The following is a 20,653-nucleotide window of genomic DNA, read 5'->3' on the forward strand; positions in this document are numbered from 1 at the left end:
GCTCGGTACAGAAATTCCCAAATGTGTTTTTAAAAGCCATGAGGTGCAGGATGCAGTTTTGGGAACTTTTCCCATATGCCTTCCTGTCTTTTTAAAAAATTTATTTATTTTAGAGGGGAAAGGGCAGAGGGAGGGAGAGAATCTCTTAAGCAGACTCCCCACTGAACTCAGAGCTCCACAAGAGGCTCGATCTCACGATCCTGAGATCATGACCTGAGCTGAAATCAAGAGTCGGACACTTAACCCACTGAGCCACTGAGGCGCCCCATGCCTTCCTGTTTCTAAGCACTTATTACTTTATGAACATTACTGTCAGAGCCTATTAATTATGTCTTTTATCTCATAGCAAGGCTTAAAGAAAGGGAAATCAGTACTTCTCCATATAAGCTAAATGCTACACTGCTAATGGGAATAAGCTGTGCTTTCTCAGGGCTATTTTAATTCATAATTAAAGGCAAAGCGGGGGCGCCTGGGTGGCTCAGTTGTTAAGCATCTGCCTTTGGCTCAGGTCATGGTCTCAGGGTCTTGGGATCGAGCCCCGAATTGGGCTCCCTGCTCAGCAGGAAGCTTGCTTCTCCCCCTCTCACTCCCCCTGCTTGTGTTCCCTCTCTCTCTGTCAAATAAATCTAAAATAAAATAAAAAGACATAGGGATTGGGATATTGGGGAGGGGTTGCCCATAATCCTTATTAATAGAGTGTGGGATATTAAAGGTCAGAAGGTCTGAGAGAGCATCTCATTCACCACCACCCCTTTTTTGTACACAGATGAGGCAGCTGAAGTACAGGGGTGTGAAGAGATTTACCTGACAATTTAGAGGTAGGACTGGTTTGCACCTCGAGCCTCTTAACTTCCAGTCAGGCATTTTTCCATTGCCCTTTGATGCCTTACTACATCCTGTGAGCTAGTTATTTCTTTTCCAATAGCAGGGTGAGTGCATACATTATGTTTTTTTTTTTTTAAGATTTTTATTTATTTATTTGACAGAGATCACAAGTAGGCAGAGAGACGGGCAGAGAGAGAGGAGGAAGCAGGCTCCCTGCTGAGCAGAGAGCCTGATGTGGGACTTGATCCAAGGACCCTGAGATCATGACTTGAGCTGAAGACACAGGCTTAACTCACTGAGCCACCCAGGTGCCCCCATTCATTATGTTTTAATTTCGGGCTATAGCCTTCTTCCCCTAGCAATCTGGAGAATACACTGATCTCTTCAACAGTTTTCACAATGCTGGCTGGCCAGCAAATTTGGCCTTGGTGTTTCTGAACTTGGTCCAAGTAGCTCACTCAAATTTCATTGCAAAGAAACCTCCCACTATCTGATAATCAGAGGACTGACACTTGACTCTGATCTCTTGCAATCTGTCTACTTCAAAGGCTCCTGGCTGGAGGAACAGGGTATGCAGGTTTTTGAAGTCACATTTAAGCTTCTCCTCCTGCCTCCTTTCCTTCATTGATTGGCCCCTACTGGAGTTGAATTGAAGGGTTGGGATGGGAAGAGTGCCTATCACCAATACCACAGCTCTAGGCTCCTTCCATAGGGAAGCGGAGTGTCAGGGAAGGAACTCAGCTGGACGGAGTATAGCGTTGGACTGGACACAGTGGATTTGGAGTCTGAAGACATGGGTTTGCAACCTGTTGTGTCCTATTAACCTCTTTGAACTCGTGCTTAATAATCAATGACTTGGGGCGCCTGGGTGGCTCGGTTGTTGGGTGTCTGCCTTCATCTCGGGTCATGATCCCGGGGTCCTGAGATCAAGCCCTGCATCAGGCTCCCTGCTTGGCAGGAGGCCTGCTTCTCCCTCTCCCACTCCTTCTGCTTGTGTTCCCTCTCTTGCTCTGTCTCTGTCAAGTAAATAAATGGAATCTTAAAAAAAAAAATTCAACAACTCAGGGCTATTGTGTTAGGTTTTTATTTTATTTTGTTATTTTTAAAGTGTTTTATTTATTCTAGGGAGAGAGTGCACATGCATGGGGTGAGGGGCAGGGTGTGAGTGGGGGTGGAGAGGGAAGTAGAGGTAGAATGTCAAGTGAATTCTGCAACAAGAGCAGAGCCCGCCAGGGGGGCTCCATCTCAGGACCTGAGATAATGACCCAAGCTGAAACCAAGAGTTGGAGGGTTAACCAACCGACTGAGCCACCCAGCCACTCCAATAAGTGTCAGTTTTTTTAAAAGGCAAGATATAAATGGAATATTGTACAAACCATAGTGATTTGCAAAATATATATTGAGAGAATGGGAGGAATGAGAGGGGTAGTGGCAGTTTTTATGGAAGAGGGGTGCCAAGGAGAATGGACTGTGGTGGTAGCAGTTGGGGTAGGTGAACAGGGAGAAGTAGTGGTCAGCATATCAGCGTATCATAGACAGATCCCTCTACTTAAGGGAGGAAAAACAAACAAACAAAAAAGCAACAACGTGGATGGATCTAGAGAGTGAAATGCTGAGAGATAAAAGCCAGTCAGAGAAAGACAAATGATTTCACTCACATGTGGAATTTAAGAAACAAAAGATCAAAGAATAAAAGAGAAAAACAAAAAACAGACTCTTAACTGTGGAGAACAAATGGGGTTACAGGAGGGGGGGCGGGTGGAGGGTTGGTGAAGTAGGTGAAGCGGGTTATCCCGATGAGCACTGAGTAATGTGCCGAACTGTTGAGTCGCTACATTGTACACCCGTAACTAATGTTAACTCTACTGGAATTAAACAATTTAAAAATTGTATATGTATTTTTTTGTGTGTATATACATTTATGTTATATATACATATATGTATATATGTTATATAACTATATATAATGTTCCCTTCATCCTGCAAAGTTCTTTTAAGGATTTTCCTATTTTAATTCCTTAGGCACAGTGTTAAAACTGATTTCCATTTATGAATTTGAATAGTTGTTTTTTATTTATTTGACAGGGAGAGAGAGAAATATATGTATATAGAGAGAGCACTCAAGCAGGGGGAGTGACTGGCAGAGGGAGAGGGAGAAGCAGACTCCCCACCGAGCAGGGAGCCCCATGCGGGGCTTGATCCCAGAACCCAGGGATCATGATCTGAACTATAAGCAGATGCTTAATGACTGAGCCCCCCGGGTGCCCTAAATAGTTACCCTTTACTAAGCCATTCAAGTGACTTGAATAGATTTGCAGTGTTTTATAAAACTCATGTTAAAGCAGTGATAGAGATTTGCCTCACATTTAAAAACCACTAAGGGAATTCTGAAGCTTAAGAGAAAGTTTCAGGTTTTGCTTTGCTTCCTACACCTTCAAGGGGCATGAGGAAGACTTTGCTACCAGAACAAAGGACTTGAATGCAGTAGATCTCCAAGGAAATCTCCAGAAAATACAGAATTATATACTGAAACTCAGGACTAGTTAAAAACACTTGCCCCATGTCCCCCTGAGTCAGTTGTTAGAGAGGAAGCTCGAACGGAGTGCTTATGATTGCCAGGCGGCCTCTCCTTCCATTTTGCTCTGCTGACAAATCTCACCAGTCAAGACTCTTTGGTTGCAAGTGATAGAAAGCTCACCGTGATGTGGCTTAAACAACACTAAACGAAAAAGGGGATGTACTGTCTCATTTACCTAAAAAGGGCAGGGATAGGTGTAGCTTCAGGTGTGGCTTCAATGATACCGGCAGGACTTCCTTTCTTTCCATTCTTCTGGGATGGATCCAGTCTCACACAGATCCTCAAACAGATCCCTTGTTTTGTTTTTAAATATTTTATTTATTTATTTCACAGAGATAGAGAGATCACAAGTAGGCAGAGAGGCAATGGGATGGTGAGGGGCGTGGGGGGGGTGGGGGTAGGGAAGGGGAAGCAGGCTCCCCACTGAGCAGAGAGCTGGATGCAGGGTGCAGGGCTCCATCCCTGGACCCTGGGATCATGACCTGAGCCGAAGGCAGAGGCTTAACCCACTGAGCCACCTAGGCGCCCCAGATCCTCCTCTTGTAGTGACAGGATGGGTGCCTGGAACTTTAGGTTTCGAGGCCTCAAAACTTCAAGTCCAGCAGAAAACTGTTTTTCCAATAGTTCAGGCAGAACCCTATGCCTGGTGCTCAGGGGTCTGAAAAGGCTGTGGCCCTGGGGATGCTGTTCTTTGATTTGGCGGGTCTAAGCCACACGTCCACCTGAGCTGGCTTGGGCCAGACACCAGCTACACCTGTGCACGTAAAGGAGCTTTCTAGAGGAGAGCCAGAGGAAAGGGGTTGGGGACAACAGCTCACGGGATGCCTGCAACTGTACCGCTTTTTCTTAGGGGACTTTTGTGAAGCAGTTGTTTGTGTAAAGGATTTCTTTTTCCTCTGTAGAGTGCTAAAAACGTTTTTAAACATCTTTGCTTGTTACTGAAAATACTTCCTGCTTTTCTTAAAGGTGTCATCCGAAATTTCCCTTTTTGTAGGTGGTCCTGTCCTACACTTACAGCTTTCTAAGCATCATATAATTTGACATTGGCAATTTTAGTCATGAACCTACAGATAAAATGGCAAAAGTAAACAAATGTGGAATGATTATAAAGGTGACTTATCATAAAACAAACTTAGGAACTTGTAAACGTTGTGGATATTTATAGTTCATCTGACAGGTGACTCCTCTCTGCGTACTTAACCTGGCTTCTTTCATTTCTTATGGCTGCCTTATTTCTTATGGAGTTTTTTTTTTTTTTTTAAGATTTTATTTATTAATTTGACAGAGACAGCACAGCAGGAGGAGGGCCAGAGCGAGAAGCAGGCTCCCCGCTGACGGTGGGCTTGATCCCCGGACTCTGGAATCATGACCTGAGCCAAAGACAGATGCTTAACTGACTGAGCCAGCCAGACACCCCTCTTACTGACTTTTTGGAGTGTGAGGTCTTTGAGTAGAGTTGATTACAATTTCCGTTTCAAATTACATTTATTTTATAGAAATACGTTGATATGGCTAGAGTATCACAATATATTAGTAAGTTACTGAATTAAAAAAAGTAGATTGCAACATAGTAGGACCTGATTTATATTTTAAAAAGAGGCCACAGTAAACATGGCAGTTGTCTCTGGGTGGTAAGTGACATCACAATGTATGTTTTGTGAGCTTTTGTGTGTGTTTCAAGCTCTAAAAATGGGTAAAAATAAATTGTTAAAAGATACATGCATTTATATAGCATTTCCTGTAACTTTACCATCCATTAAAAAAAATCTTATTAATCTGAAGCCAGTTTTAATAAACCAGTTACTTCCCTATATAAAGTTTTTTAGTTACTGTAAGTTATTAATTTTATGAATTGTTGCAAGGATTAGGCATCTGTGTGTTCTGTGAAGAGTTCTAAATGTAACATGTATGTTCCATGGACCCCTTGTGAGGTACAGTAAGTCCCAAAGGAAAGTTGAGTCAATTTTTAAACATCTCTGCTTCTGCTTGAATATTGACCAAACAACTTCAAATTACGTGAATGATGCAATGGAAACACATCTCTAATGTAATCTGAATTGGTATTTTTTCTCTTTTTTTTTTTTCTTAACGATTTTCTTTATTTATTTGACAGAGCGAGATCACAAGTAGACAGAGAGGCAGGCAGAGAGAGAGAGAGAGAGGGAAGCAGGCTCCCTGCTGAGCAGAGTCCGATGTGGGACTCGATCCCAGGACCCTGAGATCATGACCTGAGCCAAAGGCAGTGGCTTAACCCACTGAGCCACCCAGGCGCTCCTGAATTGGTGTTTTTTGAAAAATCATTGAAACTGCATTTTAGTAGATATTTTCACGTATTGTGTTCTTGCAAATGGGACCATGAACCCTTGGGGAATCCCAGCTTTGAGACTCCTGAGGCTGGGTTTCCTGCCAGCTTTATTTAACAGCTAAGTTCGGATGCAAGTGCTGCATTGTTTGGGGTCACATCATAATTTCAGCGTCATGGGATTGAGCCCCATGGGGAGCTCTGTGCTCAGAGAGGAGTCTGCTGGAGATTCTTTTTCTAACTCTCCCTCTGCCCCTCCCCCCACTCGTGTGTGTATGCTCTCTGATCTCTCTTAAGTAAATAAATCTTAAAAAAAGAAAACAATCCCACCATATTGTATAACAGTCTAGTTCCTTCTAGCCTGTGATGGCTAGAATCTTGGGTTTGGAATCCGAAGATATGATTTCAAGTCCCACTGTTACCCTTCCCTAGCAGCATGGGTGAATCACTTATGTTAATATCCTCTTCTTTCCTTCTTTCATCTGGTTAAGAGGAAGCCAAGAAAGAGTCAGGTATGTTCATCTGTTTTGCTAATTATTTACAAAAGCACATTATTATTTCATCTTCTAATTCTGCTAACCTTCCCTGGATTGAGAATAAACAGAATGCAAAGGAAAGAATGACACAGGAAACCATAAGATCAAGTGAGTAAGGAAAATTGAGCTTAAATACAGACAGGGTTCTCTTTAATTCCATGTAACTCAAATTATTTCTAATATGAATAATCAGGGCACCTGGGTGGCTTAGTCAGTTGAGTATGTCTGCCTGTGGTTCAAGTTGTGATCCCCAGGTCCTGGGATCGAGTCCCACATGGGGCTCCCTGCTCAGTGGGGAGTCTGCTTCTCTCTCTGCCTCTTTCCCTCCCCTCAGCTCATGCTCACTCTTTCTCCCTCCCTTAAATAAATAAAGTCTTCAAAAAATATAAATGAATAGTCAATATACTTCTGTAGAAAACAGGTACTGTTGATAATACTAAAATTATTTCCAGTTCTTACAAAAAGGTATTATTAAATATATAGATGTCTTTGGGGTGCCTGGGTGGCTCAATCAGTTGAACGTCTGACTCTTGATTACAGCTCAGGTCATGATCCCAGTGTCCTAGGATTGATCCCTGCATCAGGCTCTTTGCTCAGTGGGGAGTCTGCTTGAGGATTCTCTCTCTCTCCCCACTATGTGCACACGTACTCTCTCAAATATTTAAAAAATATATAGATGTCTTTGAAATTGCATGTATGTATATGTATTTTATACACACATGTATACACACACACACATACATACATATGTGAATGCACAGAAAATGAACTGGAATGATACACACCAAACAAAAGTGGTCATTCTAAGAGAGAGACTATGGAATGAAGGAAGAAGGGTTTTTTAAATTTTTAAGGATTTATTTTTTTAAAGATTGTATTGATTTATTTGACAGAGAGAGACACAGCGAGAGAGGGAACACAAGCAGGGGGACGAAGAGAGGGAAAGCAGGCTTCCCGCTGAGTAGGGAGCCTTGAGCTGAAGACAGATGCTTAACCACTGAGCCACCCAGGTGCCCCTAAATTTTTAAGGATTTTTGATGGATTTCAGTGTTGACTTAAAAAAATTCATGAGCATATATGACTACTTTATTTATATAACTAAAGATACTTTTTTAAAGAAGAGCTCTTTGTATTCAGTATTCAGTATTAAGTGGGAGGGGGTGTTATCTCCAGTAATCAACTGTTAGCTGTCATCTTTTGTAGTTGGATCTATAGGTGGTTTTAACTTAGATTTGTGGGGCTCATTTTCTTTTTAGAGAGCTTATTTATTTATTTAAGGATTTATTTATTTATTTATTTATTTATTTGTGGTGGGGCGGGGGGAGAGAGAGAGTGAGCCCATAAGCAGGCAGAGTAGCAGGCAGAGGCAGAGAGAGAAGCAGGCTCCCCGCTGAGCAGGGAGCCCGATGTGGGACTCTATCCAAGGACCCTGGGATCATGACCTGAGCTGAAGGCAGTGGCTTAACTGACTGAGCCACCCAGGCGTCCCTAGAGAGTTTATTTATTTGACAGAGCAAGCGAGCAAGCTCAAGCAGTGGGAGCAGCAGAACCAGACTCCCCGCTGAGCAGATAGCCCAATGTGGGACTCGATCCCAGGACTCTGGGATCACGACCTGAGCCAAAGGCAGATGCTACCCAGGCACCCCTGGTAGGACTTATCTTCAGCCTGAGGAAGTAGGAGCGACTAAGCCAGACTTAGCCAGGCGGGAGTGAGGCATGAAGCCAGAACAAAAATGGATATGTTGGAGTCAGGTGAGATTGCTGCTGGAGAGGGTTAAGAAGGAGCCTTTGAGCCAAGGAGAAGCTCTGGCAAAAGTGTTAGGAGCCTTCACCAATTGTTCCATTGATGAATAGACAAAGCTCTGATAATTTATTTTTTTCACCAAGTGGCTGACTTCATCCTGGAGTATCTTTACAAAACTCTACATTGTTCTAATAGGACAGATAACAAATCGTTTCCCACCTGTGGGTTTTTCTTCGTGCCGGCCCTGCTTGGTGTTGCCTGGCTTTATTCTGTGACCAGGAAAGGAGCTGGAATTCTGAAAAGTTGCTTTAGCCAAATCCTGTGAACAATGGGGGCCTTGTTCAGGGTTATGCACATCAGCTTTTGGAGGAGTTTAATTCATCAGCTCAGATCTCTGCTTTTCAAATGCTGGCTCTAGTTAGCATTGTGCTCTCTGTGCAGGGGCAAGCCTGACGGAGGGGCAGGCACCGCTTCTTGTCTGCACGGCTTGAGACCTGTGCCCATTTCTCCTTACACCAGTGAGTGTAGTGTGCGCTGAGCCAGGCCTTAATGGTCCTGAATGGGCCACCAGTGAAACCAAAAGAGGGAGGCAAGCTTTCTTACCTGTTTGGCTTATCCATGGCTACACAGACATTGTTATAATTTCTAAGATGCCTAAGGATTGATTGCACAGTCTGCCAGAGGGGTACTAAGCCAAAATTCAGGAACTGGGAATGATGGTTACCTTTCCTCCTAGAGATGAAACTTCCTGAGAAGTTATCGGCTTTGCCTGGTTTTGGTCCTGGCCAAACATGAGCGAGGCCTGGAGCACATCAGCCCGTCCTGAAACTTATTCTCTGGTTGTAGATTTATTCCCCCCTTGAGATGGTAATGACTGAATCCCGAAAGGTGCTATTTGAAAAAGCTACTGTCCGTGGTGTGTTAAGTGACGTCCTACCCTCTGGGAAGACTTGTGGGAAACTTCTTAGGACTTAGGGGATCCCAGTTCCACGTTTGGAGAAGTTGTATGGGGCCTGTGTTGCCTCATCATGCCGGGTAACTGATGCATTATGTTACCACGGTGAGCGTGTGGCTGCCATTTTCCTCATGTTTGTCTCCCTCTGTTTCCCTCGACAGAGCAATTTGGTTTTGATGCTGTGCCAGCAATCTCCTGACAATGAGCTACTGGAACTTGGAGAAAAGAAACTGTGTGCAGTACCGCAGGCATTTTCTGGTGGACAACAGTGTATTTCATGGTGAGCTGCCTTTTGTGTTTGTGAAGTTGGAGCTTTTAGTTTATTTCTGACAGCACTTTTATTCCAGCGCCCTGGATGCAAATATGGTGTCGTTGTTGGGTCGAACCAAGAGCTCAAGTTAACTCGTTTATGGATAATTTGCCTGAGAAGCAAATTGGTCTCATCCACTGGTCGCATCCCCTCCAGGTATAAGAAATGTGCCTGCCCCAATAACCATAATGGGGTTACCACTTTCTTCCTTACAAATTAGTTTAGATCAGTGCCTTTCCTCCTTTATGCTGTCAACTCCAATCCTATCCTTTCTGATGTCTGAAATTTTGGGAGGCTCAACCCATAGTAAGTGTTCAGTTAATAAATGCAAGTCATCAGTCTGCTTGTTACCAGCATGGTATGTGTGTACTGTCAGGCCACAGAGCCATTCAGAGCACTTACCTGTCATTCTCAGGTGGCCTTACTGTAGCCACCAATCAGAGAGGAATCGAGACTTGTCATTCCTCCCCGCAAACTAAGATGAATTGCTTTTCCCCTGCTGGCGTGTGTGTTTTGTGATACATAGTCAGGGATAAGCTCTGTCAATCCTGCTATCGGGATATCCTTGAGTGAAATTTATTTAAGAGTCAAAGATTTACTTGTGGTCAGTATTTTTGGAGCAATCTCCATCAAAAGCTGGGGGAGATGTAGAGGGTAGAGGGAGAAATTTCCCAGGGATCAGAGTGCTGTTTAACAATCCTATAATCTCAGCTGCCTTCGACTTTCCAAGTTTAGTTCTTCTTTCCTGATTTGGTGACAGACTATAATGCTTTATTATTGCTTTAAGTTAAGTTTAAGAGAAGCTCAGACTTACTTACTTTATTAAAGTACTTAAGAGTTGGGGACCTGGGTGGCTCAGTGGGTTAAGCCACTGCCTTCAGCTCAGGTCATGATCCCAGGGTCCTGGGATCGAGCCCCACATGGGGCTCTCTGCTCAGCAGGGAGCCTGCTTCCCTCTCTTTCTGCCTGCCTTTCTGCCTACTTGTGATCTCTGTCTGTCAAATAAATAAATAAATAAATAAATAAATCTTAAAAAAAAAAGTACTTAAGAGATTACAATTTTTTTTTCTTTTTTCACATTCATTATGCTATCCCACTATAGGACTTTTCTAGGGTAAGGAGTACTTTATCTCACAGGTCAAGAAAGGGAAGCAGAGATGAAATGACTGTCCCAAGTTAACCTAGTTAATTATTATCAAGGTCAAAACTAAATCCTGCCTCTACCTTTCCAGTCTGGCTCTCCTGGCATTGCAGTATCTTGCAGGTGAATGACTCCTTAGCAAAGGGGAGTTGTGACCTTATCCTGTGACCCTGAGTTCCACTCTGTTTTTCTGTGAACCTCATCTAAAGTTTCTGTTCATTGCTTCATCTCTGTCTCTCTCTCTCTATCTCTCACACAAACACAAACACACACACACGGCATTTGCTGTGGGGTATTTTCTGTTACAAGTTTTTATTTGTAATAAAAAAAGAACAAATATGGTAAGTGAAGAAACGAAGGAGTTAGAAAAAGTACCTTTATTTTTTCAAGATTTATTTTGCATCTAATTAGATAAAGTTCAGATTTAAGTGCTTTCATATAGTATTTTAGAATGCCTTTGTCCAGAGATCTCAAAGGCTTAATGACTTAAAAACAATTTTCTGTGCATTTTATAGTTGGATTACCGCTTAGTATATTATCATATCATGCTGAAGGCTTGATGAACGCTCGTATTGCTTCGGTTCAACATCTTTGCACGGGTTAATGTTCATCCCTTTTCATGTGGAGGAAGCTGAGGTTCAGGGAAGTTGTGAAACGGTGATCTAAATTTCAAACTCTGATCTTTCTAACTCCAAAATGCCATTATTTCTTTTGTTCCAGACAGCTATCTCCCTTTTGGCAGAGAAATCAGCACTCAGAAGCTTAAGTTCGATCCAGGAGTAGTTGCTCTGCTATTAAGTAGCTGTGTTATGATGTGGAGCAAATGGTATAATCCTTTGAGAGCCTCGTTCTCTCCCTGTGAAATGAGCCTGCTGGTCTTGATGATCTCGAGGTTGTCTATAGTTCTAATACCTGAGATTCTATTGAAGTACTTCTGAGAATTACAACAGTAATTTTTGTGAGGTACCTTTTCACTGAACATGAGATACACAAGGGGGCAGTAGAATACTTAAAATATGAATTGGTTGCTTACATGTTAGAGCTACGGTTTTCAAGTAATTAGAGATACCAGATTTTCCCAAGATTGAAAGGATGAAAGCAAATTAGAATTATGATTGTATTCATTTATAATAAGGCAGTAGCTATAAGTATTTCTGATAGTGTAAAATACCATTTTGGATTTTTTTTTTTAAGATTTTTATTAATTTATTTGACAGACAGAGATTACAAGTAGGCAGAGAGGCAGGCAGAGAGAGAGGAGGAAGCAGGCTCCCTGCATAGCAGAGAGCCTGGTGCGGAACTCGATCCCAGGACCCTGGGATCATGACCTGAGCAGAAGGCAGAGGCTTTAACCCATTGAGCCACCCAGGTGCCCACCATTTTGGATTTCTGTGCCTAAGGATATGTAATTCGGGAAACAGTGATGTCTCTACTCCTCCTCTTTGTTTACCTCTGCAAAAATGAACGTCTGTCTGTTAAGATGGGAACTTATTTAACTTAATGGAGATTTGTGAGGAGTCTTGTACATTTTAAGCCAGGGGAGCTCTAGAGACAGTATCTGTGTAGAGGATTTCAGAGCGTGCCTGAGAGAAGAGAGAAGGCAGGACCTGTTGGGTCAGAAATGTCTGATACCTTTGGAAGGGGCTTCTGGAATATGGGATGTGAGTTTGGATGCTTTTTGCCTACTTGGTTTCTCAAGCAGGATGCTTGGTTTCTCCCTGTTTATGCTGAGAGCTCTTCTCATTTAACCAAATCAATCCAAACAAAAAGAAAGAAAATCTGTTCCATTATAAACAGAAAAAAGCCACTTCTGCTGCAAGGTAATAGACTTTTAGACTATGCAGACTTTGTTGTGCAAATTGTGCTTGTTGGACTCCTTACATATAGGTTTAAGCAATAATCTGAGGAGGAAAGAGCTACATGAAAAATGGACTATATGGGCTACAGTGATCAATAAAAGTGAAAAATCACTTTTTTAAAAAAGTAAAACAGGGATGCCTGGGTGGCTCAGTCGGTTAAGCCACTGCCTTTGGCTCAGGTCATGATCCTAGGGTCCTGGGATCGAGTTCCGCATTGCCCTCCTTGCTCAGCGGGGAGCCTGCTTCTCTCTCTGCCTCTGCCCGCCTCTCTGCCTGCTTGTCCTCTCTCTCTGACAAATAAATAAATAAAATATTTAACATTATTTTTATTTTTATTTTTTTTAAGATTTTATTTACCCGTTTGACAGACAGAGATCACAAGTAGGCAGGAAGGCAGGCAGAGAGAGAGTGGAGGGGAGAAGCAGGCTTCCCGTCAAGCAGAGAGCCCGATGTGGGACTTGATCCAAGGACCCTGGGATCATGACTTGAGCCTAAGGCAGCGGCTTAACCCACTGAGCCACCCAGGCACCCTAAACAAAAAATAAACACACAAAAAAGTAAAAATAGTAACATTTGTAACAAAAAGTAACAAAAGTAATAAAAAAGCAAAAAGTAACATTTGTATACTGTTCCACAGTTCCAAAAGCATATTCATAGCCTCATTTTCTGAGTATGGAGGTGGTGGTATGTTTTCATTACCCATAAACCCACAACCCAAAGAGAAACACTGTTAATAGTCTGTTTCTGTCCAGTATTTTATCTTCTCTTTCCTCTTTGCAACAATGCTAATGGTAGGAATGGAATGGCTGGAAAAGTTAAAAAATGATCTGTATTGGCTGACAAAAATGACTTGGTTGAATTGACATGGTTCTGTGTTCAGTGATGAGAGCAGCCCTGATAGGAATTATGAAAATCTGTTTTTTATTTCCCACTCATCTGTCCTTTGCCCAGATTCTTAGGGAATCTAATGATCTGAAGGGACTGTGTACCTACTGAAGAAGTTAATTGCTGATGTTTGTCTGTACTTGGCTTTTATTCACCTGCTATGTTTGAAATAGGGGGGAAATATTTGGGCAAAGAATGATTTGTGTTATATGAATCTTTTTTTTTTTAAGATTTTGTTTTTAAGCAATTTTTTTAAAAAAAGATTTTATTTATTTATTTGACAGAGATCACAAGTAGGCAGAGAGGCAGGCAGAGAAAGAGGAGGAAGCAGGCTCCCTGCCGAACAGAGAGCCCGATGCGGGGCTCGATCCCAGGACCCTGGGATCATGACCCGAGCCGAAAGCAGAGGCTTTAACCCACTGAGCCACGCAGGCGCCCCTTTAAGCAATTTCTTTACCCAATTTGGAGCTCGAACTCATAACCCTGAGATCGAGAATCACATGCTCTACTAACTGAGCCAGGCATGTGTCTTGGAATCTTGTTTTAACAGATTGTACTTCCACGAATTATTCTTACTTGAAAATTACCTACACTGTCTCCTGTTTCTCTTGGTTGTAGTGAATTGTGGCATTTTTTTCTGACTTGGGACAGATTCTTAAAAACAGTAATCAATGTATCTGTAATTAATATATATAATTTTTTATGCACATACATTATTCCACACATTTGAGTTTCTTAATAGAATAAATTTAGACGTGACTTAACTTTTGTTTTTATGCACTGCTAGTTATAATTGTGATGTTGGAAAGAATTATTAATTGCTTTCCTATAAATTATTATGGTATTCCAACTTACACTGACATTTATTTCTGTTGTTATCATGTTACAGTGAATGTTTCTGAATGACCATCACAAATCTAGAGTAGGAAGGTTTTGAACTGAATTATGAGTATTTCTTACTACCCAGGGATAGAGTGAAGGATAGTTCTCTTATTAAGTGTGTAATATGTCTTTTCAAAAAGTGCCTTATATGTATTCTTACTTTGCCTCAAGCAACCCTCTAATGCAACTAATTAACTTAGTTAATTAATGTAATGAATTGCTTTTTGTCTGACCTCCCTTTCTTGGCCAGAGGCCTTCTCAGTGATGGGAGTTTAGAAACTTGACTACCAGTTTGTAAAAGAAAGTAGACTTTAAGTGAAATCCTGGAGATTAGTTCTGTTTCTAGTTTCACTACTAACTTGTGTTGCCTTTGTCCCTTTGGGGGGATCCCTCAGTTTCCCTCTCTCAAAAGTGAGCATAGGGGTGCCTGGGTAGCTCAGTGGGTTAAGCCTTTGCCTTCGGCTCAGATCATGATCTCAGAGTCCTGGGATCGAGCCCCACATCGGACTCTCTGCTCAGCAGGGAGCCTGCCTCCTCCTCTCTCTCTCTCTGCCTGCCTCTCTGCCTGCTTGTGATCTCTGTCTGTCAAATAAATAAATAAAATATTAAAAAAAAAAAAAGTGAGCATTTTGCCAGCTTCCAAAGTTCCCACTAGCAATAGTGCTTGAGGTCCCTGTGTAGTCAGACATCAGGATGGGTATGTAGTGAATGAGAGTGTCCTTCAGGCCAAGATGCAGGAAGGAAAGGCTGGAACAATGGTCATCAGAAGGAGGTAATATTATCATTTGACTGTAAACTTTGTAGTTAGTTTTGCACTGGCAGAACATTACATTTCTCTTTAGGGAGAAGATGTGTGTGTGTGCGCATGCACACGTGCACGTCCAAGCATGCATGCGCCCATAAACACCCGTGAGTTCTGACCATGGAGAGATTATTAGTTAGGACTGATACGCAAGCTTTCAGGACAAATGTCTTTATATTCAAAAAAGAAGAATGGAAAAGTTTACTCCCCCTACACTAGAATTCCATCTTATACTGGAAAAAGAAGGAAGAATTCCAGGTCCTGCCTGGTGTATATGAAAGGACAATGAACTTACGCAGAAGGGAATTATGGTTCTCATTAATGAGGCTGTTTTATTAATGTATTATGAATTCAGCAGCAGCTTCTGGGGCTTGGGGGCATTACTAGATTTTATATTAGTGTCATTACTAAGCTTAATTTTTCCATCCAATGATTGTATAAACATCTTCTAGGTCCAGAAAATATGAGTACACATAGAATTACTATTAATGCAATGACAGTCAAAATTTTGCAAGCATCATTAAGCTGAAAAGTATTACCTCTTGGGAGCATGTGGTTGGCTTAGTTGGTAGAGTGGGCAACTCTTGATCTTGAGGTCATGAGTTCAAGCCCCACACTGGGCATAGAGATTACTTAAAAAAACGTATTGTCTCTTGGGAGAGAAACACTGCATGCAAAAAATTTCAAGCATGAGTTGAGAGAGAGGTTGGGAAAAAAAAGAAGATAGGTCATAAGGGAGAAAATGTATTGAGTCATTTTTATTTTATTTTATTATTTATTCATTTTTTAAAAAGACTATTTATGTATTTATTTGACAGACAGAAATCACAAGTAGGCAGAGAGGCAGGCGGGGGGTGGGGAACAGGCTCCCCGCCGAGCAGAGAGCCTGATGCGGGGCCTGATCCCAGGTCCCCGAGATCACGACCTGAGCCGAAGGCAGAGGCTTTAACCCACTGAGTCACTCGGGTGCCCCCAGTCGTTTTTATAATAGAAGTAATTCTGGAACAGCCTCCCCCAGTCAATTCCTCTTTAGCCCACTTCTCAAGTTTCCCCTCCCCCATCCCTCATCCCCAAAGGATGGCCACCAAGGCAGAAGGCATCTAGTGAGGTATTCCTTCAGGTCTGTGATGTTCTGCTGCCCCTCGCAAATATGCCAGTGTTACTAAAGGCCTGGGCAGAAGCAGAACGAGCCTGACCTAGGTGTGACATGTTTCGGGGGCTGCCCTCCAGCTGGGTTGCTTTGGGTGAGTTTCTCCCTCTGGGATCAAGTTGCCATGTCAGCAAAATGCCATGATTTAGGACAAACGACTTCAACACTTCTTTCTAAGTGCTTGTGTTTAAAATTTTTTTATTTGATTTTTAACCTTCTCTCCTCATCCCACTTTAAGTGGAGGATAATTGGAAAATTTGCTGTGAATTAACTGACCAAATTGATTTACGCACTTTCCTCTTTCCGTTGTCGGGATAAATTACAGCCAGCCTTACAAAAGTGGATACTTATGTACTCGTTATAACACAACAGAAATAACCTTTTAATATGAGCTGTTACGAAACAAAATGGTTTTTTAGCTTTTTGGGAACATGTGCTATTCTTTCATTTCCCGGACTTTCAGAAAAATTCTCAAGGAAACTCTCAATGAAATGCTACTTACTTTACATTTTAAAATTTGAGGTTCATTTCTTTTTTGTATTTCTCTATGATGGACTTTCCATCTGTGGCTGGTTTATGGCATATTCTCAATTGAGTGTAGCATATACAAGAAATTGTTTCGTTTTTCTCCAATGATTGCTCTTTTTTTTAAAAAAAATAAGATATTATTTATTTGTTTGACAGAGAGAGAGAGACAGCAAGGTGGGGCGTGGACAGAAGCAGAGGGAGTGGGAGAGAGAGAAGCAGGCTTCCCCGTCAAGCAGGAAGCCTGGCGCGGGGCTTGATCTCAGGACTTAAGGCAGATGCTCTCAATAGCTGAGCCACCTGGGTGCCATCTCCAGCAAATGCTTTCATTTTATTTTTTTAAAAAAATATTTTATTTATTTATTTGACAGAGATTACAAGTAGGCAAAGAGGCAGGCAGAGAGAGAGAGGAGAAAGCAGGCTCCCTGCAAAGGAGAGAGCCTGATGTGGGGCTCGATCCCAGGATCCTGGGATTATGACCCCAGCCAAAGGCAGAGGCTTTAACCCATTGGGCCATCCAGGTGCCCTCCAGCAAATGCTTTTAAAAAAGTACTCTTCGCAACATCTTGGGTGGATTCTATTACTTTCTGACTACTATTTGGTTGTTGAGGGTCTCATCTAATTTACAACATTCATCTCAAACTCCTTCATGTTCTGTCTCCTTCCTGACCTCCCTGGCACAGGCCTGAGCTGCCAGATGGAGTTTGAGGGTGGAGGCTCAGGGAACTCTGCTATACCTCTTCCCCTTGAGGAATTCAGGCCTGGCTCTTCAGGTTTTGGTAGAAGGAAGAGAGATGGAAAGCAAAGTTCTAGAAGCCACAGCCCGGCACCCGATTTGTCTGTTGGTGGTGGGGAGGTGATCCAGACTCCCTCTGGGTCCATCCTCTGTGAATGTTAATTTCACTTGGCCCCTCACCAGGGACTCTTTCAGAGAGGACCAGGACCTGGCTCCCTCCAACCCCACCCATTGTCTTTCCGAATTCCCTTTGACTGAGGCGTGGCTTCCCTTTCCCCGGGACACTGGGGGCAACTGTCTGGTCCTGGCCCTTTTCTTATCTCTGTGTTTGTTCACAAGATGTCATTCTGCCTGCTCTTTCCAGACCTACTGACTATAGTCTCTCTTGTCTCTTCTCACACTGTTAAATGGGTGACTCCCACAAGCCTATAGAAATCTCTGAATCATTCTTTGGTAGCTCTTCCCCGGCTTGTCTCTGGAGGGGAGGGGTACTTCCTCTGATTTCATTCCTCAAGACTGCTATCCTGGCACTCCAGGCTTGAGGCTGTACACAGAATAGGGGTTCAGGGAATGTGACTTTGAACGGGGAACGCTATCCCTTTAACCCCTTGGACCCCTCCACAGCCACTCTACTCTGGATTTTGCCCACTAAGATTTTGAATTTGGGTGACTTAATTTCCCCAGAGGTTCTGGTGTTCTTCATTGTATTTGCTTTGTGCAAGTTTATGTAGCTGGGTCGATCAGAACCAAGCAATGATCTAGATTCCTATAAGTCCGTGCTGAGTTGTCTCAGCCTCTTTTCCCCATTCGAGAATCTAATGATGGGGAGATTTTGCTGAGTAACTGAATCCACTGTGATATTTCTTGTTATGCTTTCTATGTTGAGGCTACTCACATTCTCTAATGACAAGGGGACGAAAAGATCTGGGTAGAGTGCAAGATGGCAAACAGAAGATCCGGATATTTGGGAAGCCCAGATGGACGAGAAGTAACAATGTTCAGTCTTTGAAGCTTTATTAAGCTTTAGTAGTTAGAAGTAATGAGCCTGTCAGTAACCTTTTCGACATCGGCCACAGCATCTTTTTCCAAGACATGTCTTCAGAGGCAAAGGAAACAAAAGCGAAAATGAACTTTTGGGACTTCATCAAGATTAAAAGCTTCTGCACAGCAAAGGAAACAGTCAACAAAACAGAGAGGCAACCCACGGAATGGGAGAAGATATTCACAAATGACACTACAGACAAAGGGCTGATATCCAAGATCTATGATATCCAAGATCTATAAAGAACTCCTCAAACTCAACACCCAAAAAACAGATAAACATGTGGGCAGGAGATTGGGTAGGAGACATGAACAGACACTTCTCGAAAGAAGACATAGAAATGACTAAGAGACACATGAAAAAATGTTCATCATCGTTAGCCATCAGGGAAATTCAAATCAAAACCACATTGAGGGTAGGAGAAGAATAAATGAAACAAGATGGGATTGGGAGGGAGACAAACCATAAGTGACTCTTAATCTCACAAAACAAACTGAGGGTTGCTGGGGGGGGGGGTTGGGAGAAGGGGGGTGGGGTTATGGACATTGGGGAGGGTATGTGCTTTGGTGAGTGCTGTGAAGTGTGTAAACCTGGCGATTCACAGACCTGTACCCCTGGGGATAAAAATATATGTTTATAAAAACAAAAACAAAAACAAAAAACCCACATTGAGATACCATCTTACATCAGTTAGAATGGCCAAAATTAACAAGACAAGAAACAAGTGTTGGAGAGGACGTGGAGAAAGGGGAACCCTCTTACACGGTTGTTAGGAAAGCAAGTTGGTGTAGCCACTTTGGAAAACAGTGTGGAGATTCCTTAAGAAATTAAAAATAGAGCTACTGGGGTACCTGGGTGGCTCAGTGGGTTAAAGCCTCTGCCTTTGGCTCAGGTCATGGTCCCAGGGTCCTGGGATCAAGCCCCATATTGGGCTCTCTGTTCATTAGGGAGTGCTTCCCCCCCTCTCTGTCTGCCTCTCTGCCTACTTGTGATCTCTCTCTGTTAAATAAATAAATAAAATCTTAAAAAAAAAAATTGAGCTACCTTATGACCCTGCAATTGCATTACTGGGTATTTATCCCAAAGATACAGATGTAGTGGAAAGAAGGGCCATCTGTACCCCAATGTTCATAGCAGCAATGGCAACAGTTGCAAAACTGTGGAAATATCTGAGATGCCCTTCAACAGATGAATGGATAAAGAAGATATGGTCCATATACACAATGGAGTATTATGCCTCCCTCAGGAAGGATGAATACCCAACTTTTGTATCAACATGGATAAGCAGAGGAGATTACCTGAGTGAAATAAGTCAAACAGAGAGAGTCAGTTATCATATGGTTTCACTTTCTCATGGAGCATAAGGAATAACATGGAGGACATTAGGAGAAAGAAAGGAAAAATGAATTGGGGGAAATTGTAGGGGGAGATGAAGCATGAGAGACTTGACTCTGAGAAACAAACAGAGTTTTAGAAAGGATGGGTTTCGGGTTTGGGTGAGCCTGGTGGTGGGATTATGGAGGGCACGTATTGCATGGAGCACTGGTTATGGTGCATACACAATCTTGGAACACTGAAAAAATAAAACAAAAAAAACAAAAAAAAAAAAAGAAGAGGAAAAGTTGATTTGGGGCACCTGGGTGGCTCAGTGGGTTAAGCCTCTGCCTTCCACTCAGGTCACGATCTTAGGGTCCTGGGACCTGACCCTGCTCAGCAGGGAGCCTGCTTCCTCCTCTCTCTCTGCCTGCCTCTCTGCCTACTTGTGATCTCTCGCTCTTTGTTAAATAAATAAATAAACTAATAAATAATCTTAAAAAAAGTTGATTATGGTCATAGGTATAATTAATTTAGAACCAAGCTTTTTTAATTATAATTTTTAATATACTTTTATTAAATAGATAAACATAATCATCAACTGCAATTACTGCTTATGTTTCAATAAAAGTTAAATTATGAAAAGCAAAAAAAAAAAAAAAAAAAAAGTAATGTGCCTGTTGCCTTTAAGTGAGAACCATGGCAGCCCTTCCTGTTGGACTCAAGTTCTTTCTCTTAAACCGTGGCCGTTGGAAGTCCAACCAAGCAGAAAGCCCCTTGATTGTTTTATTCCTTTATGCTTGGGAATACCAATTTTCTGATTACTAAATTAGAAAGAAGAAATAACATGTCTAATAAACAGTCAACGTTTCCTTCAGATTTGCAGACTTCTCACATTTTAAATGGTTGCTTATGAGAATTATTTCCCCTTAGACCGGTGTTACAAATTTAAGCCTTTGTTCTTTAAGCTGCATTTCCATAATTATAATTAATTTTCCCCTGCTCTCTCATTTTCCCAATTGTCTTTTTCTACTCTGTGCCTAATATATGCACAGAGATTGATGGGA

General features: G+C 42.2%; 1 protein-coding gene across 5 annotated transcripts in view; it reads left to right on the top strand.

The window, feature by feature from the left end:
• The window catches only part of PLCH1 (phospholipase C eta 1), a 221,466-nt gene that overhangs the window by 23,331 nt on the left and 177,482 nt on the right, over positions 1-20,653 (top strand). For all 5 annotated transcript variants that reach the window (XM_059163689.1, XM_059163690.1, XM_059163694.1 and 2 more), the window contains exon 2: positions 9,102-9,220. In XM_059163689.1, the coding sequence (XP_059019672.1) occupies positions 9,142-9,220 (79 nt within the window). In that variant the 5' untranslated portion in view covers positions 9,102-9,141. The remainder of the gene's footprint in view (positions 1-9,101; positions 9,221-20,653) is intronic.

The sequence above is a fragment of the Mustela lutreola genome, chromosome 2 (assembly GCF_030435805.1).
Source record: "Mustela lutreola isolate mMusLut2 chromosome 2, mMusLut2.pri, whole genome shotgun sequence".
Lineage (NCBI taxonomy): Eukaryota > Metazoa > Chordata > Mammalia > Carnivora > Mustelidae > Mustela > Mustela lutreola.